This window comes from Heterodontus francisci, chromosome 45 (genome assembly GCF_036365525.1).
Source record: "Heterodontus francisci isolate sHetFra1 chromosome 45, sHetFra1.hap1, whole genome shotgun sequence".
NCBI classification, from domain to species: Eukaryota; Metazoa; Chordata; class Chondrichthyes; order Heterodontiformes; family Heterodontidae; genus Heterodontus; species Heterodontus francisci.
Window position 1 is genome coordinate 1,337,283 of NC_090415.1, and position 27,669 is coordinate 1,364,951.

Genomic DNA, 27,669 nt, shown 5'->3' on the forward strand with positions numbered 1-27,669 from the left:
GACCCTCCCAAAAGCAACACTATCAAAATTCTGGGAAAGGGTAGTAATGATTCATGACCACAGGGTGATGCCAGCGAGCCAGAGGCTCAGCCAATGGGTGACGAGACAATGGCCCCCCCTGGTGTCTGGGCGTGGAGCCACAGGACATTTCAGATTGACTGGAGACACTAATGCACTGGATGGAAGGACTGTTGATGAACACGGACATCAGTTCCTGAGTCTTGCCGTCTCTCTCTCTGCTGCTGTCATTTGGTATTCGTCTGACTCCCCAAAGCCTGTCCACAAGGCACAAGTCAGGAGTGTGATGGAATACTCTCCACTTGCCTGGATGGGTGCAGCTCCAACAACACTCAAGAAGCTCAACACCATCCAGGACAAAGCAGCCCGCTTGATTGGCACCCCATCCACAAACATTCACTCCCTCCACCACCGACGCACAGTGCCAGCAGTGTGTACCATCTACAAGATGCACTGCAGCAATGCACCAAGGCTCCTTAGACAGCACCTTCCAAATCAGTGACCTCTACCGACTAGAAGGACAAGGGCAGCAGATGCATGGGAACACCACCACCTGCAAGTTCCCATCCAAGCCACACACCATCCTGACTTGGAACTATATCGCCATTCCTTCACTGTCACTGGGTCAAAATCCTGGAACTCCCTTCCTAACAGCACTGTAGGTGTACCTACCCCACATGGACTGCAGCAGTTCAAGAAGGCAGCTCACCACCACCTTCTCAAGGGCAATTAGGGATGGGCAAGAAATGCTGGCCTGGCCAGTGACGCCCACATCCCAAGAAAGATTAAAAAAGAAGTATTGACCCTGATTCTCAAACCTTTGCCACCATCAACAATTTTCCCCAGTCACTCCCCTCCCATTTCCTCTCCGCCCTGTCCCCGTCTTCCCCACTCTGTCTCTCTGCCCTTGTGTCCTTCCTGGTATCTACAAATCTTGGTCTTTGTAAGTGTCTCAATCTTTCTCTCTCTCCTTCCATCCCTCCCTCCATCAGCCTATCCTTCTCCATTTCTCTCTCCCTCCAGCTCCCAGCAGCTTTCAGTGAGGAATACGATGGTGAGGTTTGGCTGTGGCCGATCCTTCAGAAGACCCAGGAGCTATTCAACCCTGAAGGAATCACTGATTAGTGATAGGCTCAGATCTTTAACAGTAAAGTGCCATCTGCTGTGACCTCTGTCTAGTTGCTCACACCAAAAACCTTTAAAGAGAGGTGAATTGTGAGTTTTAGCTTAGAGTATAGTTTAGGGATGGACAATTTGAAACTAAAAGTAGAAATGTACTGACTGCATGATGTGTAGATTTCAAACTCAGCTTGAATAATCTGTGAGGACAATGTCACTTGTCAATGTGTTTAATAAAGTATCACGGGTTTAGCAGACTCCCAGAGCGGTTTGTGAATCCCCGTCACTCCGGGTATGGTCTGAATACCAGTCACTCCAGGTACAGTCTGAATACCCATCACTCCGGATACCAGTCACTCCGGGTACAGTCTGAATACCCATCTCTCCGGGTACCATCTAAATACCCTCAATCCGGGTACGGTCTGAATACCCTCACTCCGGGTACAGTCTGAATACCCATCACTCCGGATACCAGTCACTCCAGGTACCGTCTAAATACCCTCACTCCGGGTACAGTCTGAATACCCATCACTCCGGGTACCAGTCACTCCGGGTATGGTCTAAATACCCTCACTCCGGGTACCATCTAAATACCCTCAATCCGGGTACGGTCTGAATACCCATCTCTCCGGGTACCAGTCACTCCGGGTATGGTCTGAATACCCATCACTCCGGGTACCATCTAAATACCCTCAATCCGGGTACGGTCTGAATACCCATCACTCCGGATACCAGTCACTCCGGGTACAGTCTGAATACCCATCACTCCGGATACCAGTCACTCCGGGTATGGTCTGAATACCCATCACTCCGGGTACCATCTAAATACCCTCAATCCGGGTACGGTCTGAATACCCATCACTCCGGGTACCAGTCACTCCGGGTATGGTCTGAATACCCATCACTCCGGGTACCATCTAAATACCCTCAATCCGGGTACGGTCTGAATACCCATCACTCCGGATACCAGTCACTCCGGGTACAGTCTGAATACCCATCACTCCGGATACCAGTCACTCCGGGTATGGTCTGAATACCCATCACTCCGGGTACCATCTAAATACCCTCAATCCGGGTACGGTCTGAATACCCATCACTCCGGATACCAGTCACTCCGGGTACAGTCTGAATACCCATCTCTCCGGATACCAGTCACTCCGGGTACAGTCTGAATACCCATCTCTCCGGGTACCAGTCACTCCGGGTATGGTCTGAATACCCATCACTCCGGGTACCATCTAAATACCCTCACTCCGGGTACAGTCTGAATACCCATCACTCCGGATACCAGTCACTCCGGGTACAGTCTGAATACCCATCACTCCGGGTACCATCTAAATACCCTCACTCCGGGTACGGTCTGAATACCAGTCACTCCGGGTATGGTCTGAATACCCATCACTCCAGATACCAGTCACTCCGGGTACCGTCTAAATACCCTCACTCCGGGTACAGTCTGAATACCAGTCACTCCGGGTACAGTCTGAATACCCATCACTCCGGGTACTGTCTGAATACCCTCACTCCGGGTACCAGTCACTCCGGGTATGGTCTGAATACCCATCACTCCGGGTACCAGTCACTCCGGGTATGGTCTGAATACCCATCACTCCGGGTACCATCTAAATACCCTCAATCCGGGTACGGTCTGAATACCCTCACTCCGGGTACAGTCTGAATACCCATCACTCCGGATACCAGTCACTCCAGGTACTGTCTAAATACCCTCACTCCGGGTACAGTCTGAATACCCATCACTCCGGATACCAGTCACTCCGGGTACCGTCTAAATACCCATCACTCCGGGTACCAGTCACTCCGGGTACAGTCTGAATACCCATCACTCCGGGTACCATCTAAATACCCTCACTCCGGGTACAGTCTGAATACCCATCACTCCGGATACCAGTCACTCCGGTTACCGTCTAAATACCCATCACTCCGGGTACCAGTCACTCCGGGTACAGTCTGAATACCCATCACTCTGGGTACCATCTAAATACCCTCACTCCGGGTACAGTCTGAATACCCATCACTCCGGGAACCATCTAAATACCCTCACTCCGGGTACAGTCTGAATACCCTCACTCCGGGTACAGTCTGAATACCCATCACTCCGGGTACCATCTAAATACCCTCACTCTGGGTACAGTCTGAATACCCATCACTCCGGGTACAATCTAAATACCCTCACTCCGGGTACAGTCTGAATACCCTCACTCCGGGTACGGTCTGAATACCCATCACTCCGGGTACAGTCTGAATACCCATCACTCCGGATACCAGTCACTCCGGGTACCGTCTAAATACCCTCACTCCGGGTACAGTCTGAATACCCATCACTCCGGATACCAGTCACTCCGGGTACCGTCTAAATACCCTTCACTTCGGGTACAGTCTGAATACCCATCACTCCGGGTACCAGTCACTCCGGGTACAGTCTGAATACCCATCACTCCGGGTACCAGTCACTCTGGGTACAGTCTGAATACCCTCACTCCGGGTACCATCTAAATACCCTCACTCCGGGTACGGTCTGAATACCAGTCACTCCGGGTACGGTCTGAATACCAGTCACTCCGGGTACCGTCTGAATACCAGTCACTCCGGGTACGGTCTGAATACCAGTCACTCCGGGTACGGTCTGAATACCAGTCACTCCGGGTACCATCTAAATACTCTCAATCCGGGTACAGTCTGAATACCCATCACTCCGGATACCAGTCACTCCGGGTACCGTCTAAATACCCTAACTCCGGGTACAGTCTGAATACCAGTCACTCAGGGTACAGTCTGAATACCCATCACTCCGGGTACCAGTCACTCCGGGTACAGTCTGAACACCCATCACTCCGGGTACCAGTCACTCCGGGTACAGTCTGAATACCCATCACTCCGGGTACCAGTCACTCCGGGTACCATCTAAATACCCGTCACTCCGGGTACGGTCTGAATACCCGTCACTCCGGGTACAGTCTGAATACCCATCACTCCGGGTACCATCTAAATACCCTCACTCCGAGTACAGTCTGAATACCAGTCACTCCGGGTACGGTCTGAATACCAGTCACTCCGGGTACGGTCTGAATACAGGTCACTCCGGGTACCAGTCACTCCGGGTACCGTCTAAATACCCTCACTCCGGGTACAGTCTGAATGCCAGTCACACCGGGTACAGTCTGAATACCAGTCACTCCGGGTACAGTCTGAATACAGGTCACTCCGGGTACGGTCTGAATACCAGTCACTCCGGGTACAGTCTGAATACAGGTCACTCCGGGTACAGTCTGAATACAGGTCACTCCGGGTACAGTCTGAATACAGGTCACTCCGGGTACAGTCTGAATACCAGTCACTCCGGGTACAGTCTGAATACCAGTCACTCCGGGTACTGTCTGAATACCAGTCACTCCGGGTACAGACTGAACACCAGTCACTCCGGGTATGGTCTGAATACCAGTCACTCCGGGTACGGTCTGAATACCAGTCACTCAGGGTACAGTCTGAATACCAGTCACTCCGGGTACGGTCTGAATACCAGTCACTCAGGGTACGGTCTGAATCCCAGTCACTCAGGGTACGGTCTGAATCCCAGTCACTCCGGGTACAGACTGAACACCAGTCACTCCGGGTATGGTCTGAATACCAGTCACTCCGGGTACGGTCTGAATACCAGTCACTCAGGGTACGGTCTGAATACCAGTCACTCAGGGTACGGTCTGAATACCAGTCACTCCGGGTACGGTCTGAATACCAGTCACTCTGGGTACCGTCTGAATACAGGTTACTCCGGGTACGGTCTGAATACAGGTCACTCCGGGTACGGTCTGAATACCAGTCACTCCGGGTACAGTCTGAATACAGGTCACTCCGGGTACGGTCTGAATACCAGTGACTCCGGGTACAGTCTGAATACCCATCACTCCGGATACCAGTCACTCCGGGTACCGTCTAAATACCCTCACTCCGGGTACAGTCTGAATACCCATCACTCCGGATACGAGTCACTCCGGGTACCGTCTAAATACCCATCACTTCGGGTACAGTCTGAATACCCATCACTCCGGGTACCATCTAAATACCCTCACTCCGAGTACAGTCTGAATACCCATCACTCCGGGTACCATCTAAATACCCTCACTCCGGGTACAGCCTGAATACCCATCACTCCGGGTACCATCTAAATACCCTCACTCCGGGTACCATCTAAATACCCTCACTCCGGGTACGGTCTGAATACCCTCACTCCGGGTACGGTCTGAATACCCATCACTCCGGGTACGGTCTGAATACCCATCACTCCGGGTACGGTCTGAATACCCATCACTCCGGGTACAGTCTGAATACCCATTACTCCGGATACCAGTCACTCCGGGTACCGTCTAAATACCCTCACTCCGGGTACAGTCTGAATACCCATCACTCCGGATACCAGTCACTCCGGGTACCGTCTAAATACCCATCACTCCGGGTACCAGTCACTCCGGGTACAGTCTGAATAACCTCACTCCGGATACCAGTCACTCCGGGTACCATCTGAATACCCTCACTCCGGGTACCATCTAAATACCCTCACTCCGGGTACGGTCTGAATACCAGTCACTCCGGGTACGGTCTGAATACCAGTCACTCCGGGTACGGTCTGAATACCAGTCGCTCCGGGTACAGACTGAACACCAGTCACTCCGGGTACCATCTAAATACCCTCACTCCGGGTACGGTCTGAATACCAGTCACTCCGGGTACGGTCTGAATACCAGTCACTCCGGGTACCGTCTGAATACCAGTCACTCCGGGTACCGTCTGAATACCAGTCACTCCGGGTACCGTCTGAATACCAGTCACTCCGGGTACCATCTAAATACTCTCACTCCGGGTACAGTCTGAATACCCATCACTCCGGATACCAGTCACTCCGGGTACCGTCTAAATACCCTAACTCCGGGTACAGTCTGAATACCAGTCACTCAGGGTACAGTCTGAATACCCATCACTCCGGGTACCAGTCACTCCGGGTACAGTCTGAATACCCATCACTCCGGGTACCAGTCACTCCGGGTACCATCTAAATACCCGTCACTCCGGGTACGGTCTGAATACCCATCACTCCGGGTACAGTCTGAATACCCATCACTCCGGATACCATCTAAATACCCTCACTCCGGGTACAGTCTGAATACCAGTCACTCCGGGTACGGTCTGAATACCAGTCATCCGGGTACGGTCTGAATACCAGTCACTCCGGGTACGGTCTGAATGCCAGTCACTCCGGGTACCAGTCACTCCGGGTACCGTCTAAATACCCTCACTCCGGGTACAGTCTGAATGCCAGTCACACCGGGTACAGTCTGAATACCAGTCACTCCGGGTACAGTCTGAATGCCAGTCACTCCGGGTACCAGTCACTCCGAGTACCGTCTAAATACCCTCACTCCGGGTACTGTCTGAATACCAGTCACTCCGGGTACAGACTGAACACCAGTCACTCCGGGTACAGTCTGAATCCCAGTCACTCCGGGTACGGTCTGAATACAGGTCACTCCGGATACATTCTGAATACCAGTCACTCCGGGTACAGTCTGAATACCAGTCACTCCGGGTACGGTCTGAATACCAGTCACTCCGGGTACGGTCTGAATACCAGTCACTCCGGGTACGGTCTGAATACCAGTCACTCCGGGTACGGTCTGAATACAGGTCACTCCGGATACATTCTGAATACCAGTCACTCCGGGTACAGTCTGAATACCAGTCACTCCGGGTACGGTCTGAATACCAGTCACTCCGGGTACGGTCTGAATACCAGTCACTCCGGGTACGGTCTGAATACCAGTCACTCCGGGTACGGTCTGAATACAGGTCACTCCGGATACATTCTGAATACCAGTCACTCCGGGTACAGTCTGAATACCAGTCACTCCGGGTACGGTCTGAATACCAGTCACTCCGGGTACGGTCTGAATACCAGTCACTCCGGGTACGGTCTGAATACCAGTCACTCCGGGTACAGTCTGAATACCAGTCACTCCGGGTACAGTCTGAATACCAGTCACTCCGGGTACAGTCTGATTACCAGTCACTCCGGGTACAGTCTGATTACCAGTCACTCCGGGTACAGTCTGAATACCAGTCACTCCGGGTACAGTCTGAATACCAGTCACTCCGGGTACAGTCTGATTACCAGTCACTCCGGATACGGTCTGAATACCAGACACTCCGGGTACAGTCTGAATACCAGTCACTCCGGGTACAGTCTGAATACCAGTCACTCCGGGTACGGTCTGAATACCAGTCACTCCGGGTACGGTCTGAATACCAGACACTCCGGGTACGGTCTGAATACCAGACACTCCGGGTACAGTCTGAATACCAGTCACTCCGGGTACGGTCTGAATACCAGTCACTCCTGGTACAGTCTGAATACCAGACACTCCGGGTACGGTCTGAATACCAGTCACTCCGGGTACAGTCTGAATACCAGTCACTCCGGGTACGGTCTGAATACCAGACACTCCGGGTACAGTCTGAATTCCAGTCACTCCGGGTACAGTAGGATTAGTTTGGGAAACATGGTTATTCATGTATGGTGTTATTTGTCGGGTTGTTTATGGGATTATTTATGGGATTATTTGTGGGGTTGTTTATAGAATTATTTGTGGGGTCATTTATGGGGTTATTTTTGCAGTTGTTTATAGAGTTACGTGTGGGGTTATTTATGCAGTTGTTTATGGGTTTATTTATGGGATTATTTATGGGGTTATTTATGGGTTTATTTATTGGTTTATTTATTGGTTTATTTATAGGGTTATTTATAGGGTTATTTATCGGTTTATTTATCGGTTTATTTATCGGTTTATTTATAGGTTTATTTATAGGTTTATTTATTGGTTTATTTATAGGTTTATTTATGGGTTTATTTATTGGTTTATTTATTGGTTTATTTATAGGTTTATTTATGGGTTTATTTATCGGTTTATTTATCGGTTTATTTATAGGTTTATTTATAGGTTTATTTATGGGTTTATTTATTGGTTTATTTATCGGTTTATTTATCGGTTTATTTATGGGTTTATTTATCGGTTTATTTATCGGTTTATTTATAAGTTTATTTATAGGTTTATTTATAGGTTTATTTATGGGTTTATTTATAGGGTGATTTATAGGGTTATTTATAGGTTTATTTATGGGTTTATTTATAGGGTGATTTATAGGGTTATTTATAGGTTTATTGATAGGGTTATTTATAGGTTTATTTATAGGGTTATTGATAGGTTTATTGATAGGTTTATTTATAGGGTTATTTATAGGTTTATTTATAGGGTTATTTATAGGTTTATTGATAGGTTTATTTATAGGGTTATTTATAGGGTTATTTATAGGGTTATTGATAGGTTTATTGATAGGTTTATTGATAGGTTTATTGATAGGTTTATTGATAGGGTTATTTATAGGGTTATTTATGGGTTTATTTTTAGGGTTATTTATAGGGTTATTGATAGCTTTATTTATAGGGTTATTTATTGGTTTATTTATAGGTTTATTTATAGGGTTATTTATAGGGTTATTTATAGGGTTATTTATAGGTTTATTTATATGTTTATTGATAGGGTTATTTATAGGGTTATTTATAGGTTTATTTATATGTTTATTGATACGGTTATTTATAGGGTTATTTATAGGTTTATTTATAGGTTTATTTATGGGTTTATTTATAGGGTTATTTATAGGTTTATTTATAGGGTTATTTATAGGGTTATTTATGGGTTTATTTACCGGTTTATTTATAGGGTTATTTATAGGTTTATTTATAGGTTTATTTATAGGGTTATTTATGGGTTTATTTACCGGTTTATTTATAGGTTTATTTATAGGTTTATTTATAGGTTTATTTATAGGGTTATTTATGGGTTTATTTATAGGGTTATTTATGGGTTTATTTACCGGTTTATTTATAGGTTTATTTATAGGTTTATTTATAGGTTTATTTATAGGGTTATTTATAGGTTTATTTATAGGGTTATTTATAGGGTTATTTATAGGTTTATTTATAGGGTTATTTATAGGTTTATTTATCGGGTTATTTATGGGTTTATTTATCGGGTTATTTATAGGTTTATTTATCGGGTTATTAATAGGTTTATTTATAGGGTTATTTATAGGTTTATTTATCGGGTTATTTATGGGTTTATTTATCGGGTTATTTATAGGTTTATTTATCGGGTTATTAATAGGTTTATTTATAGGGTTATTTATAGGTTTATTTATAGGTTTATTTATCGGGTTATTTATGGGTTTATTTATCGGGTTATTAATAGGTTTATTTATAGGGTTATTTATAGGGTTATTTATAGGTTTATTTATCGGGTTATTTATGGGTTTATTTATCGGGTTATTAATAGGTTTATTTATAGGGTTATTTATAGGGTTATTTATCGGGTTATTTATAGGTTTATTTATAGGTTTATTTATAGGGTTTTTTATAGGTTTATTGATAGGGTTATTTATAGGTTTATTTATAGGGTTATTTATAGGGTTTTTTATAGGTTTATTGATAGGGTTATTTATAGGTTTATTTATAGGGTTTTTTATAGGGTTTTTTATAGGTTTATTGATAGGGTTATTTATAGGTTTATTTATAGGGTTTTTTATAGGTTTATTGATAGGGTTATTTATAGGTTTATTTATAGGGTTATTTATAGGGTTATTTATCGGGTTATTTATAGGTTTATTTATAGGTTTATTTATAGGTTTATTTATAGGGTTATTTATCGGTTTATTTATAGGTTTATTTATAGGTTTATTTATCGGAATATTTATAGGGTCATTTATAGGGTCATTTATAGGGTTATTTATGGGGTCATTTATAGGGTTATTTATAGGTTTATTTATTCTTTTGGGCCTCCTTATCTCGAGAGACAATGGATAAGCGCCTGGAGGTGGTCAGTGGTTTGTGAAGCAGCGCCTGGAGTGGCTATAAAGGCCAATTCTGGAGTGACAGGCTCTTCCACAGGTGCTGCAGAGAAATTTGTTTGTTGGGGCTGTTGCACAGTTGGCTCTCCCCTTGCGCCTCTGTCTTTTTTCCTGCCAACTACTAAGTCTCTTCGACTCGCCACAATTTAGCCCTGTCTTTATGGCTGCCCGCCAGCTCTGGCGAATGCTGGCAACTGACTCCCACGACTTGTGATCAATGTCACACGATTTCATGTCGCGTTTGCAGACGTCTTTATAACGGAGACATGGACGGCCGGTGGGTCTGATACCAGTGGCGAGCTCGCTGTACAATGTGTCTTTGGGGATCCTGCCATCTTCCATGCGGCTCACATGGCCAAGCCATCTCAAGCGCCGCTGACTCAGTAGTGTGTATAAGCTGGGGGTGTTGGCCGCTTCAAGGACTTCTGTGTTGGAGATATAGTCCTGCCACCTGATGCCAAGTATTCTCCGAAGGCAGCGAAGATGGAATGAATTGAGGCGTCACTCTTGGCTGGCATACGTTGTCCAGGCCTCGCTGCCGTAGAGCAAGGTACTGAGGACACAGGCCTGATACACTCGGACTTTTGTGTTCCGTGTCAGTGCGCCATTTTCCCACACTCTCTTGGCCAGTCTGGACATAGCAGTGGAAGCCTTACCCATGCGCTTGTTGATTTCTGCATCTAGAGACAGGTTACTGGTGATAGTTGAGCCTAGGTAGGTGAACTCTTGAACCACTTCCAGAGCGTGGTCGCCAATATTGATGTCTACCCTGAGGCACAGTGTGGCTTTCGTGCAGAGAGATCGACTATTGACATGCTGTTCTCCCTTCGTCAGATACAGGAGAAATGCCGTGAACAACAGATGCCCCTCTACATTGCTTTCATTGATCTCACCAAAGCCTTTGACCTCGTCAGCAGACGTGGTCTCTTCAGACTACTAGAAAAGATCGGATGTCCACCAAAGCTACTAAGTATCATCACCTCATTCCATGACAATATGAAAGGCACAATTCAACATGGTGGCTCCTCATCAGAGCCCTTTCCTATCCTGAGTGGTGTGAAACAGGGCTGTGTTCTCGCACCCACACTTTTTGGGATTTTCTTCTCCCTGCTGCTTTCACATGCGTTCAAATCCTCTGAAGAAGGAATTTTCCTCCACACAAGATCAGGGGGCAGGTTGTTCAACCTTGCCCGTCTAAGAGCGAAGTCCAAAGTACGGAAAGTCCTCATCAGGGAACTCCTCTTTGCTGACGATGCTGCTTTAACATCTCACACTGAAGAATGCCTGCAGAGTCTCATCGACAGGTTTGCGTCTGCCTGCAATGAATTTGGCCTAACCGTCAGCCTCAAGAAAACGAACATCATGGGGCAGGATGTCAGAAATGCTCCATCCATCAAGGTTCATTGATCGGGTCATTGATCGGTTCATTGATCGGTTCATTGATCGGTTCATTGATCGGTTCATTGATCGGTTCATTGATCGGTTCATTGATCGGTTCATTGATCGGTTCATTGATGGGTTCATTGATGGGTTCATTGATGGGTTCATTGATGGGTTCATTGATGGGTTCATTGATGGGTTCATTGATGGGTTTATTTATAGGGTTATTTATAGGTTTATTTATAGGTTTATTTATCGAGTTATTGATAGGTTTATTGATAGGTTTATTTATAGGGTTATTTATGGGTTTATTGATAGGTTTATTGATAGGTTTATTTATAGGGTTATTTATAGGTTTATTTATAGGTTTATTTATCGAGTTATTTATAGGTTTATTGATAGGTTTATTTATAGGGTTATTTATGGGTTTATTGATAGGTTTATTGATAGGTTTATTTATAGGGTTATTTATAGGTTTATTTATCGAGTTATTTATAGGTTTATTGATAGGTTTATTTATAGGGTTATTTATAGGTTTATTGATAGGTTTATTGATAGGTTTATTGATAGGTTTATTGATAGGTTTATTGATAGGTTTATTGATAGGTTTATTGATAGGTTTATTGATAGGGTTATTTATAGGGTTATTTATAGGTTTATTTATCGGGTTATTTATAGGTTTATTTATAGGGTTATTTATAGGTTTATTTATGGGTTTATTTATAGGGTTATTTATAGGGTTATTTATTGGTTTATTGATAGGTTTATTTATAGGGTTATTTATAGGGTTATTTATAGGTTTATTTATCGGGTTATTTATAGGTTTATTTATAGGGTTATTTATAGGTTTATTTATAGGGTTATTTATGGGTTTATTTATAGGTTTATTTATGGGTTTATTTATCGGGTTATTTATAGGGTTATTTATAGGTTTATTTATAGGTTTATTTATAGGGTTATTTATAGGGTTATTTATGGGTTTATTTATAGGTTTATTTATGGGTTTATTTATCGGGTTATTTATTGGTTTATTTATAGGGTTATTTATAGGGTTATTTATAGGTTTATTTATAGGTTTATTTATAGGTTTATTTATAGGTTTATTTATAGGGTTATTTATAGGGTTATTTATGGGTTTATTTATAGGTTTATTTATAGGTTTATTTATAGGGTTATTTATAGGTTTATTTATAGGGTTATTTATAGGGTTATTTATGGGTTTATTTATAGGTTTATTTATAGGGTTATTTATAGGTTTATTTATAGGTTTATTTATCGGGTTATTTATGGGTTTATTTATAGGTTTATTTATAGGGTTATTTATAGGGTTATTTATAGGTTTATTTAGAGGGTTATTTATAGGTTTATTTATAGGGTTATTTCTAGGTTTATTTCTAGGTTTATTTATCGGGTTATTTATAGGTTTATTTATAGGGTTATTTATAGGTTTATTTATCGGGTTATTTATAGGTTTATTTATAGGGTTATTTATAGGTTTATTTATAGGTTTATTTATAGGTTTATTTATAGGTTTATTTATCGGGTTATTTATGGGTTTATTTATAGGTTTATTTATCGGGTTATTTATAGGTTTATTTATAGGGTTATTTATAGGTTTATTTATAGGTTTATTTATAGGGTTATTTATAGGGTTATTTATGGGTTTATTTATGGGTTTATTTATAGGTTTATTTATAGGGTTATTTATAGGTTTATTTATAGGGTTATTTATAGGTTTATTTATAGGTTTATTTATAGGGTTATTTATAGGGTTATTTATGGGTTTATTTATGGGTTTATTTATAGGGTTATTTATAGGTTTATTTATAGGTTTATTTATCGGGTTATTTATGGGGTTATTTATAGGGTTATTTATAGGGTTATTTATAGGGTTATTTAGAGGGTTATTTAGAGGGTTATTTATAGGTTTATTTATAGGGTTATTTATAGGGTTATTTATAGGGTTATTTATAGGTTTATTTATGGGTTTATTTATAGGTTTATTTATGGGTTTATTTATAGGTTTATTTATAGGTTTATTTATAGGTTTATTTATAGGTTTATTTATAGGTTTATTTATTTATGTGTCTTTTTTGTTAAATTGATAATTTTGGACCAATCTCCCTTACCCAGCATCTCCCGCGGCTCAGCGACCCCTCTTCCGGGTTGAGCAGGAGGCCGCGCAGGCGTAAAGGCGGCGGTGCGTCGGGTGCAGCGCAGGCGCAGTGGTTTGAGGGCCGGCTGGGATTGTGGCGCACGCGCAATTGGAGCAGTATCGGTGCACTGAAACCGTCTGAAAATAAAAGGCGAGATATCGCGGTCTAGACACAGGTACCGGCTCTGTCTGACTGTCTGGGTCAATGTCTGACTGTCTGGACCAGTGTCTGACTGTCTGGGTCAATGTCTGACTGTCTGGGTCAATGTCTGACTGTCTGGACCAGTGTCTGACTGTCTGGGTCAGTGTCTGACTGTCTGGGCCAGTGTCTGACTGTCTGGGTCAGTGTCTGACTGTCTGGGCCAGTGTCTGACTGTCTGGGCCAGTGTCTGACTGTCTGGGCCAGTGTCTGACTGTCTGGGTCAGTGTCTGACTGTCTGGGCCAGTGTCTGGGCCAGTGTCTGACTGTCTGGGTCAGTGTCTGACTGTCTGGGCCAGTGTCTGGGCCAGTGTCTGACTGTCTGGGTCAGTGTCTGACTGTCTGGGCCAGTGTCTGGGCCAGTGTCTGACTGTCTGGGTCAGTGTCTGACTGTCTGGGTCAGTGTCTGACTGTCTGGGTCAGTGTCTGACTGTTTGTGCCAATGTCTGACTGTCTGGGTCAATGTCTGACTGTATCGGTCAATGTCTGACTGTTTGTGCCAATGTCTGACTGTCTGGGTCAGTGTCTGACTGTCTGGGTCAGTGTCTGACTGTCTGGGTCAGTGTCTGACTGTCTGGGTCAATGTCTGACTGTCTGGGTCAATATCTGACTGTCTGGGTCAATGTCTGACTGTCTGTGCCAATGTCTGACTGTCTGGTCAATGTCTGACTGTCTGTGCCAATGTCTGACTGTCTGTGCCAATGTCTGACTGTTTGGGTCAATGTCTGACTGTCTGGGTCAATGTCTGACTGTCGGTGCCAATGTCTGACTGTCTGTGCCAATGTCTGACTGTCTGGGTCAATGTCTGACTGTCTGGGTCAATGTCTGACTGAGACTGTCTGGGTCGGTGTCTGACTGAGACTGTCTGGGTCGGGGTCTGACTGTCTGGGTCGGGGTCTGACTGTCTGGGTCGGGGTCTGACTGTCTGGGTCGGGGTCTGACTGTCTGGGTCGGGGTTTGTCTGTCTGGGTCAATGTCTGACTGTTAATGGGTGGCACAGTGGCGCAGTGGTTAGCACTGCAGCCTCACAGCTCCAGCGACCCGGGTTCAATTCTGGGTACTGCCTGTGTGGAGTTTGCAAGTTCTCCCTGTGACTGCGTGGGTTTCCACCGGGTGCTCCAGTTTCCTCCCACAGCCAAAGACTTGCAGGTTGATAGGTAAATTGGCCGTTATAAATTACCCCTAGTGTAGGTGGGGATGTGGTAGGAATATGGGATTAATGTAGGATTAGTATAAATGGGTGGTTGATGGTTGGCACAGACTCGGTGGGCCGAAGGGCCTGTTTCAGTGCTGTATCTGTAAATAAAATAAATAAATGTCTGTCTGTCTGAGTCGGGGTCTGTCTGACTGTCTGGGTCAATATCTGACTGGGTCAATGTCTGACTGTCTGGGTCAGGGTCTGTTTGACTGTCTGAGTCAGAGTCTGACTGTCTAGGTTGGGGTCTGCCTGACTGGGTAAATGTCTGTCTGACTGTCTGGGTCAGGGTCTGTCTGACTGATTCGGGGTCTGACTGGGTGGTCTGACTGTCTGGGTCAATGTCTGTCTGGCTGTCTGGGTCTGTCCCTCTGTCAGTACATCTGTGTCTGTCAGTTTGTCAGGGCCTGTCTGAGTCTAGCTGTCTGGCTTTGTCCCACTGTCTGAGTCTGGGTCTGTCTCTCTGTCTGCCTGTGACTTTCTTTCTGTCTCTCTCTGTTTGTCTGAGTCTGTCTTTCTGTCTGTATCGGGATCTGTTTCTCTCTCTCTCCTCGTCTCCCTCTCGCTCTCTCTGGTGGTGTCGTAAATAGTGAGGGGGAAAGCCTTAGATTACAGGATGATAGAGATGGGCTGGTAAGATGGGCAGAGCTGTGGCAAATGGAATTTAATCCTGAGAAGTGTGAGGTGATGCATTTTGGGAGGACTAACAAGGCAAGGGAATATACAATGGATGGTAGGACCATAGGAAGTACAGAGGGTCAGAGGGACCTTGGTGTACTTGTCCATAGATCACTGAAGGCAGCAGCACAGGTAGATAAGGTGGTTAGGAAGGCATATGGGATACTTGCCTTTATTAGCCAAGGCATAGAATATAAGAGCAGGGAGGTTATGATGGAGCTGTATAAAACATTAGTTAGGCCACAGCTGGAGTACAGTGTACAGTCCTGGGCACCACACTATAGGAAGGATGTGATTGCACTGGAGAGGGTGCAGAGGAGATTCACCAGGATGTTGCCTGGGCTGGAGCATTTCAGCTATGAAGAGAGACTGAAAAGGCTAGGGTTGTTTTCCTTAGAGTAGAGAAGGCTGAGGGGTGACCTGTTTGAGGTATACAAAATTATGAGGGGCATTGATAGGGTAGACAGCAAGAGACTTTTTCCCTTAGTGGAGGTGTCAATAACCAGGGGGCAACGATTTCAGGTAAGGGGCAGGAGGTTTAGAGGGGATTTGAGGAAACAGTTTTTCACCCAGAGGGTGGTTGAAATCTGGAACACACTGCCTGAAGAGGTGATAGAGGCAGGAACCCTCACAACATTTAAGAAGTATTTAGATGAACACTTGAATCGCCATAGCGTACAAGGCTATGGGCCAAGTGCTGGAAAATGGGATTAGAATGGTTAGGTGCTTGATGGCTGGAGCAGACGTGATGGGCCGAAGGGCCTGTTTCTCTGCTGTATAACTCTCTGACTCTATAATTATGACTCTCTCTCTCTCACCTCTTCCTCTTTTTTTTTGACCCTTGTTCTCCGGGGAATTGTGTGAAGGATGAGGATGTCCAGGGGCTCCTGACAGGCAATGGACACCCAGCAGCAGCAGTGTCCCACCGGTCGGAGCCTGTCCCACCAGCGCCTGGAGCCTCGATCCGGCCCCTACCAGCGCCAGGAGGAGCCGCTGTTCATCTGCTCGGTGTGTGGCATTAGCTTCGACGGCTCGGCCAGCTTCACCAGGCACCAGCGAACCCACAGGGGTGAGAAACCCTTCGAGTGCTCGGACTGCGGCAAGTCCTTCAAGGACTGGGTGCACCTTGCCCAGCACCAGCAGGTCCACACTGGAGAGAGTCCCTTCAAGTGTCCCGTCTGTGGCAAGTGTTACAATGACTTGTCCAACTTCTCCCTGCACCAGCGAACCCACTTCTGTTAGCAACAGGCTCACCGAGAGAGTACTGACCGTAGGCCGAGAGGAGGAGACCGAGGGGAGAGAACTCCCGTGACCGGGGGAGAGAGGAGCAGACCCCGGGGGAGAGAACTCCCGTGACCGGGGGAGAGAGGAGCAGACCCCGGGGGAGAGAACTCCCGTGACCGGGGGAGAGAGGAGCAGACCTCGGGGGAGAGAACTCCCGTGACCGGGGGAGAGAGGAGCAGACCTCGGGGGAGAGAACTCCCGTGACCGGGGGAGAGAGGAGCAGACCCCGGGGGAGAGAACTCCCGTGACCGGGGGAGACAGGAGCAGATCCTGGGGAGAGAACTCCCGTGACCGGGGGAGAGAGGAGCAGACCTCGGGGGAGAGAACTCCCGTGACCGGGGGAGAGAGGAGCAGACCCCGGGGGAGAGAACTCCCGTGACCGGGGGAGAGAGGAGCAGACCCCGGGGGAGAGAACTCCCGTGACCGGGGGAGAGAGGAGCAGACCCCGGGGGAGAGAACTCCCGTGACCGGGGGAGACAGGAGCAGATCCTGGGGAGAGAACTCCCGTGACCGGGGGAGAGAGGAGCAGACCTCGGGGGAGAGAACTCCCGTGACCGGGGGAGAGAGGAGCAGATCCTGGGGAGAGAACTCCCGTGACCGGGGGAGAGAGGAGCAGACCTCGGGGGAGAGAACCGTGACCGGGGGAGAGAGGAGCAGATCCTGGGGAGAGAGGAGCAGACCCCGGGAGAGAGCACTCCCGTGACCGGGGGAAAGAGGAGCAGACCCCGGGGGAGAGAACTCCCGTGACCGGGGGAGAGAGGAGCAGACCCCGGGGGAGAGAGGAACAGACCCCGGGAGAGAGAACTCCCGTGACCGGGGGAGAGAGGATCAGACCCCGGGGGTGAGAACTCCCGTGACCGGGGGAGAGAGGAGCAGACCCCGGGGGAGAGAACTCCCGTGACCGGGGGAGAGAGGAGCAGACCTCGGGGGAGAGAACTCCCGTGACCGGGGGAGAGAGGAACAGACCCCGGGGGAGAGAACTCCCGTGACCGGGGGAGACAGGAGCAGAACCAGGGAGAGAACTCCTGTGACCGGGGGAGAGAGGAGCAGACCTCGCGGGAGAGAACTGCCGTGACCAGGGGAGAGAGGAGCAGACCTCGCGGGAGAGAACTCCCGTGTCCGGGGGAGAGAGGAGCAGACCTCGGGGAAGAGAACTCCCGTGACCGGGGGAGAGAGGAGCAGACCTCGGGGAAGAGAACTCCCGTGACCGGGGGAGAGAGGAGCAGACCCCGGGGGAGAGAACTCCCGTGACCGGGGGAGAGAGGAGCAGACCTCGGGGGAGAGAACTCCCGTGACCGGGGGAGAGAGGAGCAGACCCGGGGAGAGAACTCCCGTGACCGGGGGAGAGAGGAGCAGACCCCGGGGGAGAGAACTCCCGTGACCGGGGGAGAGAGGAGCAGACCCCGGGGGAGAGAACTCCCGTGACCGGGGGAGAGAGGAGCAGACCCCGGGGAGAGAACTCCCGTGACCGGGGGAGAGAGGAGCAGATCCCGGGGGAGAGAACTCCCGTGACCGGGGGAGAGAGGAGCAGACCCTGGGGAGAGAACTCCCGTGACCGGGGGAGAGAGGAGCAGATCCTGGGGAGAGAACTCCCGTGACCGGGGGAGAGAGGAGCAGATCCCGGGGGAGAGAACTCCCGTGACCGGGGGAGAGAGGAGCAGATCCTGGGGAGAGAGGAGCAGACCCTGGGGAGAGAACTCCCGTGACCGGGGGAGAGAGGAGCAGATCCCGGGGGAGAGAACTCCCGTGACCGGGGGAGAGAGGAGCAGATCCCGGGGGAGAGAACTCCCGTGACCGGGGGAGAGAGGAGCAGACCCTGGGGAGAGAACTCCCGTGACCGGGGGAGAGAGGAGCAGATCCTGGGGAGAGAACTCCCGTGACCGGGGGAGGGAGGAGCAGACCTCGGGGGAGAGAACTCCCGTGACCGGGGGAGAGAGGAGCAGATCCCGGGGGAGAGAACTCCCGTGACCGGGGGAGAGAGGAGCAGACCCTGGGGAGAGAACTCCCGTGACCGGGGGAGAGAGGAGCAGATCCTGGGGAGAGAACTCCCGTGACCGGGGGAGGGAGGAGCAGACCTCGGGGGAGAGAACTCCCGTGACCGGGGGAGAGAGGAGCAGACCCGGGGAGAGAACTCCCGTGACCGGGGGAGAGAGGAGCAGACCCGGGGAGAGAACTCCCGTGACAGGGGGAGAGAGGAGCAGACCTCGGGGGAGAGAACTCCCGTGACCGGGGGAGAGAGGAGCAGATCCTGGGGAGAGAACTCCCGTGACCGGGGGAGAGAGGAGCAGACCTCGGGGGAGAGAACTCCCGTGACCGAGGGAGAGAGGAGCAGACCTCGGGGGAGAGAACTCCCGTGACCGGGGGAGAGAGGAGCAGATCCTGGGGAGAGAACTCCCGTGACCGGGGGAGGGAGGAGCAGACCCCGGGGGAGAGAACTCCCGTGACCGGGGGAGAGAGGAGCAGACCTCGGGGGAGAGAACTCCCGTGACCGGGGGAGAGAGGAGCAGACCTCGGGAGAGAATTCCCGTGACCGGGGGAGAGAGGAGCAGACCCCGGGGGAGTGACTGTGACCCGGGGAGAGAGGAGCAGACCCTGGAGGAGAGACTGTGACCGGGGGAGAGAGGAGCAGACCTCGGGGGAGAGACTGTGACCCGGGGAGAGAGGAGCAGACCCCGGGGGAGAGAACTCCCGTGACCGGGGGAGAGAGGAGCAGATCCTGGGGAGAGAACTGCCGTGACCGGGGGAGAGAGGAGCAGACCCTGGAGGAGAGACTGTGACCGGGGGAGAGAGGAGCAGACCTCGGGGGAGAGAACTCCCGTGACCGGGGGAGAGAGGAGCAGACCTCGGGGGAGTGACTGTGACCCGGGGAGAGAGGAGCAGACCCTGGAGGAGAGACTGTGACCGGGGGAGAGAGGAGCAGACCTCGGGGGAGAGACTGTGACCCGGGGAGAGAGGAGCAGACCCCCCGGGGGAGAGAGGAGCAGACCTCGGGGGAGAGACTGTGACCCGGGGAGCGAGGAGCAGACCTCGGGGGAGAGAACTCCCGTGACCGGGGGAGAGAGGAGCAGACCCCGGGGGAGAGACTGTGACCCGGGGAGAGAGGAGCAGACCCTGGAGGAGAGACTGTGACCGGGGGAGAGAGGAGCAGACCTCGGGGGAGAGACTGTGACCCGGGGAGAGAGGAGCAGACCCCCCGGGGGAGAGAGGAGCAGACCTCGGGGGAGAGACTGTGACCGGGGGAGAGAGGAGCAGACCCCCTGGGGGAGAGAGGAGCAGACCTCGGGGGAGAGAGGAGCAGACCCCGGGGGAGTGACTGTGACCCGGGGAGAGAGGAGCAGACCCTGGAGGAGAGACTGTGACCGGGGGAGAGAGGAGCAGACCCCGGGGGAGAGACTGTGACTGGGGGAGAGAGGAGCAGACCTCGGGGGAGAGAACTGCCGTGACCGGGGGAGAGAGGAGCAGACCTCGGGGGAGAGACTGTGACCGGGGGAGAGACTGTGACCCGGGGAGAGAGGAGCAGACCCCGGGGGAGAGACTGTGACCGGGGAAGAGAGGAGCAGACCCCCGAGGGAGAGATTCCCCGCCCCTGTGACTATGGGAGAGAAAAGGTGATCCTGGAGGAGAGTTACTGACTTGGGGAGACTGCTGGAAACCTTCACTAGACTGATTCCCGGGATGAAGGGGGTGTCCTATGAGGAGAGATGGAGTAGAATGGGCCGATATTCCCAAGAGTTTAGAAGAATGAGAGGTGATCTCATTGAAAGGTGTAACAGACTGAGAGGGTGGGTTTGACGGGGTCGATGCCAAGAATCTTTCCCCCTGCGCCGGATTGGAGAGTCGAGAACTGGCGGGAGGGGTCGTCACAGTCTCACGGTAAGGGGTTGGCCCATCTGGGACCGAGACGGGGAGGAACTGCTTCACTCCTGGAGGTTTGTGAATCTCCGGAATTCCGTCTCCCGGAGATAGCTGCGAATGCTCACTCCTCGAGTATATTCGAGACAGAGATGGAGAGATTTTTGAGTTCTGAGGGAATCGAGCAATATGGTGGGGGTTCGTCCGGGATGTGGACTTTGAGTAGGAGATCGGCCATGATTGGATTGAATGGGGGTCAACAGGGGCCAAATGGTGTCCCCCTGCTCCTGTTCTTATGCTAAAGGAACAGCCTCGTGTATTCGACCTCACAGACAGTCATGGGACGACCCTTCAAAATCAACACAACAGCGATGAGGAGATGGCGGCGGAAGATAAAAGAGACACTACTCGGATTTGCAAAACATGAGGAACTTCACACTCGGGGACAGCCTGATCGACTCAATAAACTGGCCCAGCACAATGTCGAAAGGTGCTGATCTGTAAATATCATGAAATGGAAACAAAGCAAAATATGTTTCAGAATTGCGGTGTCCACATGTCTAAATATCACACAGTGCCCTGTGACTGCCACTGAATCCCAGGAGATGAGATTCCAGTCTGCAACTCACTCCCGGGTATCTCTTATTCTATATATAAACAACCCCGAACCCCTCGATTAGATTCCAGTCTGTAACTCACTCCCGGGTATCTCTTATTCTATATATAAACCCCCCCGAAACTCTCGATCAGATTCCTGTCTGTAAATCACTCCCGGGTATCTGTTATTCTATATATAAACACCCCGAACCCCTCGATTAGATTCCTGTCTGTAAATCACTCCCGGGTATCTGTTATTCTATATATAAACACCCCGAACCCCTCGATTAGATTCCAGTCTGTAACTCACTCCCGGGTATCTGTTATTCTATATATAAACCCCCCCCGAACCTCTCCATTAGATTCCTGTCTGCAAATCACTCCCGGGTATCTGTTATTCTATATATAAACACCCCCGAAACTCTCGATCAGATTCCAGTCTGTAACTCACTCCCGGGTATCTGTTATTCTATATATAAACACCCCCGAACCTCTCGATTAGATTCCAGTCTGTAACTCACTCCCGGGTATCTCTTATTCTATATATAAACACCCCCGAACCCCTCCATTAGATTCCAGTCTGTAACTCACTCCCGGGTATCTGTTATTCTATATATAAACACCCCCGAACCCCTCGATTAGATTCCAGTCTGTAACTCACTCCCGGGTATCTGTTATTCTATATATAAACCCCACTGAACCCCTCGATTCGATTCCAGTCTGTAACTCACTCCCGGGTATCTGTTATTCTATATATAAACCCCCCGAACCCCTCCATTAGATTCCAGTCTGTAACTCACTCCCGGGTATCTGTTATTCTATATATAAACACCCCCAAACCTCTCGATTAGATTCCAGTCTGTAACTCACTCCCGGGTATCTGTTATTCTATATATAAACCACCCGAACCCCTCGATTAGATTCCAGTCTGTAACTCACTCCCGGGTATCTGTTATTCTATATATAAACCCCCCCCGAACCTCTCCATTAGATTCCTGTCTGTAAATCACTCCCGGGTATCTCTTATTCTATATATAAACACACCCGAACCTCTCCATTAGATTCCAGTCTGTAACTCACTCCCGGGTATCTGTTATTCTATATATAAACACCCCCGAACCTCTCGATTAGATTCCAGTCCTTAACTCACTCCCGGGTATCTGTTATTCGATATATAAACACCCCCGAACCCCTCCATCAGATTCCAGTCTGTAACTCACTCCCGGGTATCTGTTATTCTATATATAAACCCCCCCGAACCTCTCCATTAGATTCCAGTCTGTAACTCACTCCTGGGTATCTGTTATTCTATATATAAACACCCTCGAAACTCTCGATTAGATTCCAGTCTGTAACTCACTCCCGGGTATCTGTTATTCTATATATAAACCACCCCGAACCCCTCGATTAGATTCCAGTCTGTAACTCACTCCCGGGTATCTGTTATTCTATATATAAACCCCCCCGAACCTCTCCATTAGATTCCAGTATGTAACTCACTCCCGGGTATCTGTTATTCTATATATAAACCACCCCGAACCCCTCGATTAGATTCCAGTCTGTAACTCACTCCCGGGTATCTGTTATTCTATATATAAACACACCCGAACCTCTCCATTAGATTCCAGTATGTAACTCACTCCCGGGTATCTCTTATTCTATATATAAACACCCCGAACCCCTCGATTAGATTCCAGTCTGTAACTCACTCCCGGGTACCTGTTATTCTATATATAAACACCCCCGAACCCCTCGATTAGATTCCAGTCTGTAACTCACTCCCGGGTATCTCTTATTCTATATATAAACACACCCGAACCTCTCCATTAGATTCCAGTATGTAACTCACTCCCGGGTATCTCTTATTCTATATATAAACACACCCGAACCCCTCGATTAGATTCCAGTCTGTAACTCACTCCCGGGTATCTCTTATTCTATATATAAACACACCCGAACCCCTCGATTAGATTCCAGTCTGTAACTCACTCCCGGGTACCTGTTATTCTATATATAAACATCCCCGAACCCCTCGATTAGATTCCAGTCTGTCACTCACTCCCGGGTATCTGTTATTCTATATATAAACCCCTGAACCCCTCGATTAGATTCCAGTCTGTAACTCACTCCCGGGTATCTGTTATTCTATATGTAAACCCACCCGAACCCCTCGATTACATTCCAGTCTGTAACTCACTCCCGGGTATCTGTTATTCTATATATAAACACACCCGAACCCCTCGATTAGATTCCAGTCTGTAACTCACTCCCGGCTATCTGTTATTCTATATATGAACCCCCCCGAACCCCTCGATTAGATTCCAGTCTGCAACTCACTCCTGGGTATCTGTTATTCTATATATAAAGCCCCCGATTAGATTCCAGTCTGTAACTCACTCCTGGGTATCTGTTATTCTATATATAAACCTCCCCGAACCCCTCAATTAGATTCCAGCCTGTAACTCACTCCCGGGTATCTGTTATTCTATATATAAACCCCCCGAACCCCTCGATTAGATTCCAGTCTGTAACTCACTCCCGGGTATCTGTTATTCTATATATAAACCCCCCCCGAACCCCTCGATTAGATTCCAGCCTGTAACTCACTCCCAGGTATCTGTTATTCTATATATAAACCCCCCGAACCCCTCGATTAGATTCCAGTCTGTAACTCACTCCCGGGTATCTGTTATTCTATATATAAACCCCCCGAACCCCTCGATTAGATTCCAGTCTGTAACTCACTCCTGGGTATCTGTTATTCTATATATAAACCCCCCGAACCCCTCGATTAGATTCCAGTCTGTAACTCACTCCCGGGTATCTGTTATTCTATATATAAACCCCCGAACCCCTCGATTAGATTCCAGTCTGTAACTCACTCCTGGGTATCTGTTATTCTATATATAAAGCCCCCGATTAGATTCCAGTCTGTAACTCACTCCCAGCTATCTGTTATTCTACATAGAAACCCCCCGAACCCCTCGATTAGATTCCAGTCTGTAACTCACTCCCGGGTATCTGTTATTCTATATATAAACACCCCGAACCCCTCGATTAGATTCCAGTCTGAAACTCACTCCCGGGTATCTGTTATTCTATATATAAACACCCCGAACCCCTCGATTAGATTCCAGTCTGAAACTCACTCCCGGGTATCTGTTATTCTATATATAAACACCCCAAACCTCTCCATTAGATTCCAGTCTGTAACTCACTCCCGGGTATCTGTTATTCTATATATAAACACCCCGAACCCCTCGATTAGATTCCAGTCTGTAACTCACTCCCGGGTATCTGTTATTCGAGATATAAAGCCCCCGGTTCGATTCCAGTCTGTAACTCAGTCCCGGGTATCTGTTATTCTATATATTCTTTTTCTTTTGGGCCTCCTTATCTCGAGAGACAATGGATACGCGCCTGGAGGTGGTCAGTGGTTTGTGAAGCAGCGCCTGGAGTGGCTATAAAGGCCAATTCTATATATAAACACACCCGAACCCCTCGATTAGATTCCAGTCTGTAACTCACTCCCGGGTATCTGTTATTCTATATATAAACACACCCGAACCCCTCGATTAGATTCCAGTCTGTAACTCACTCCCGGGTATCTGTTATTCTATATATAAACACCCCGAACCCCTCGATTAGATTCCAGTCTGTAACTCACTCCCGGGTATCTGTTATTCTATATATAAACACACCCGAACCCCTCGATTAGATTCCAGTTGGTAACTCACTCTCGGGTATCTGTTATTCTACAGATTAACCCCCGGAACCCCTCGATCAGATGCCAGTCCGTAACTCACTCTCGGGTATCTGTTATTCCACATATTAACCCCCGGAACCCCTCGATTAGATGCCAGTCGGTAACTCACTCTCGGGTATCTGTTATTCTATTTATAAACACCCCGAACCCCTCGATTAGATTCCAGTCTGTAACACACTCCCGGGTATCTGTTATTCTATATATAAACACCCCTGAACCCCTCGATTCGATTCCAGCCTGTAGCTCAGTCCCGGGTATCTGTTATTCTATATGTAAACACCCTGAACCCTCGATTAGATTCCAGTCTGTAACTCACTCCCGGGTATCTGTTATTCTATATATAAACCACCCAAACCCCTCGATTAGATTCCAGTCCGTAACTCACTCCCGGGTATCTGTTATTCTATATATAAACCACCCAAACCCCTCGATTAGATTGCAGTGTGTAACTCACTCCCGGGTATCTGTTATTCTCCATAAACACCCTGAACCCCCCGATTAGATTCCAGTCTGAAACTCACTCCCGGGTACCTGTTCTTCTATATATAAACCTCCCCGAACCCCTCAATTAGATTCCAGTCTGTAACTCAGTCCCGGGTATCTGTTATTCTATATATAAACCCCTTGATTAGATACCAGTCTGTAACTCAGTCCCGGGTATCTGTTATTCGAGATATAAACCCCCCGATTCGATTCCAGTCTGTAACTCACTCCTGGGTATCTGTTATTCTATATATAAACCTCCCCGAACCCCTCGATTAGATTCCAGCCTGTAGCTCAGTCCCGGGTATCTGTTATTCTATATGTAAACCCACCCGAACCCCTCGATTAGATTCCAGTCTGTAACTCACTCCCGGGTATCTGTTATTCTATATATAAACACACCCGAACCCCTCGATTAGATTCCAATTGGTAACTCACTCTCAGGTATCTGTTATTCTAGATATAAACCCCCGGAACCCGTCGATTAGATGCCAGTCGGTAACTCACTCTCTGGTATCTGTTATTCTACATATAAACCCCCCGAACCCCTCGATTGGATTCCAGTCTGTAACGCACTCCCGGGTATCTGTTATTCGAAATATAAACCCCCCCGAACCCCTCAGATTCCAGTCTGTAACTCACTCCCGGGTATCTGTTATTCTATATATAAACACCCCGAACCCCTCGATTAGATTCCAGTCTGTAACTCACTCCCGGGTATCTGTTATTCTGTATATAAACACCCCCGAACCCCTCGATTAGATTCCAGTCTGTAACTCAGACCTGGGTATCTGTTATTCTATATATAAACACCCCCGAACCCCTCGATTAGATTCCAGTCTGTAACTCACTCCCGGCTATCTGTTATTCTATATATGAACCCCCCCGAACCCCTCGATTAGATTCCAGTCTGTAACTCACTCCTGGGTATCTGTTATTCTATATATAAAGCCCCCGATTAGATTCCAGTCTGTAACTCACTCCCGGGTATCTGTTATTCTATATAGAAACCCCCCGAACCCCTCGATTAGATTCCAGTCTGTAACTCACTCCTGGGTATCTGTTATTCTATATATAAACCTCCCCGAACCCCTCAATTAGATTCCAGCCTGTAACTCACTCCCGGGTATCTGTTATTCTATATATAAACCCCCCGAACCCCTCGATTAGATTCCAGTCTGTAACTCACTCCCGGGTATCTGTTATTCTATATATAAACCCCCCCCGAACCCCTCGATTAGATTCCAGCCTGTAACTCACTCCCAGGTATCTGTTATTCTATATATAAACCCCCCGAACCCCTCGATTAGATTCCAGTCTGTAACTCACTCCCGGGTATCTGTTATTCTATATATAAACCCCCCGAACCCCTCGATTAGATTCCAGTCTGTAACTCACTCCTGGGTATCTGTTATTCTATATATAAACCCCCCGAACCCCTCGATTAGATTCCAGTCTGTAACTCACTCCCGGGTATCTGTTATTCTATATATAAACCCCCGAACCCCTCGATTAGATTCCAGTCTGTAACTCACTCCTGGGTATCTGTTATTCTATATATAAAGCCCCCGATTAGATTCCAGTCTGTAACTCACTCCCAGCTATCTGTTATTCTACATAGAAACCCCCCGAACCCCTCGATTACATTCCAGTCTGTAACTCACTCCCGGGTATCTGTTATTCTATATATAAACACCCCGAACCCCTCGATTAGATTCCAGTCTGAAACTCACTCCCGGGTATCTGTTATTCTATATATAAACACCCCAAACCTCTCCATTAGATTCCAGTCTGTAACTCACTCCCGGGTATCTGTTATTCTATATATAAACACCCCAAACCTCTCCATTAGATTCCTGTCTGTAACTCACTCTTGGGTATCTGTTATTCGAAAGAGAAACCACCCGAACCCCTCAATTAGCTTCCAGCCTGTAACTCACTCCCGGGTATCTGTTATTCTATATATAAACCTC

At 47.9% G+C, this 27,669-nt stretch overlaps 2 protein-coding genes across 2 annotated transcripts; both read left to right on the plus strand.

Moving 5' to 3' along the window:
* Nucleotides 1–1,069: 1,069 nt before the first annotated feature.
* On the plus strand, nt 1,070–13,812 carry LOC137356260 (abnormal spindle-like microcephaly-associated protein homolog). Its single transcript, XM_068022132.1, has 4 exons — nt 1,070–1,165; nt 4,289–5,011; nt 6,593–7,627; nt 13,621–13,812. The coding sequence occupies exons 1-4, from the start codon at nt 1,070–1,072 to the stop codon at nt 13,810–13,812; spliced, it is 2,046 nt and encodes a 681-aa protein (XP_067878233.1).
* Nucleotides 13,753–17,004, plus strand: LOC137356195 (zinc finger and SCAN domain-containing protein 21-like). The gene is made up of 2 exons (XM_068022049.1): nt 13,753–13,818; nt 16,581–17,004. Exon 2 carries the CDS (start codon nt 16,612–16,614, stop codon nt 16,954–16,956), a length of 345 nt encoding a protein of 114 aa, XP_067878150.1. The 5' UTR covers nt 13,753–13,818; nt 16,581–16,611; the 3' UTR covers nt 16,957–17,004.
* Nucleotides 17,005–27,669: the final 10,665 nt, after the last annotated feature.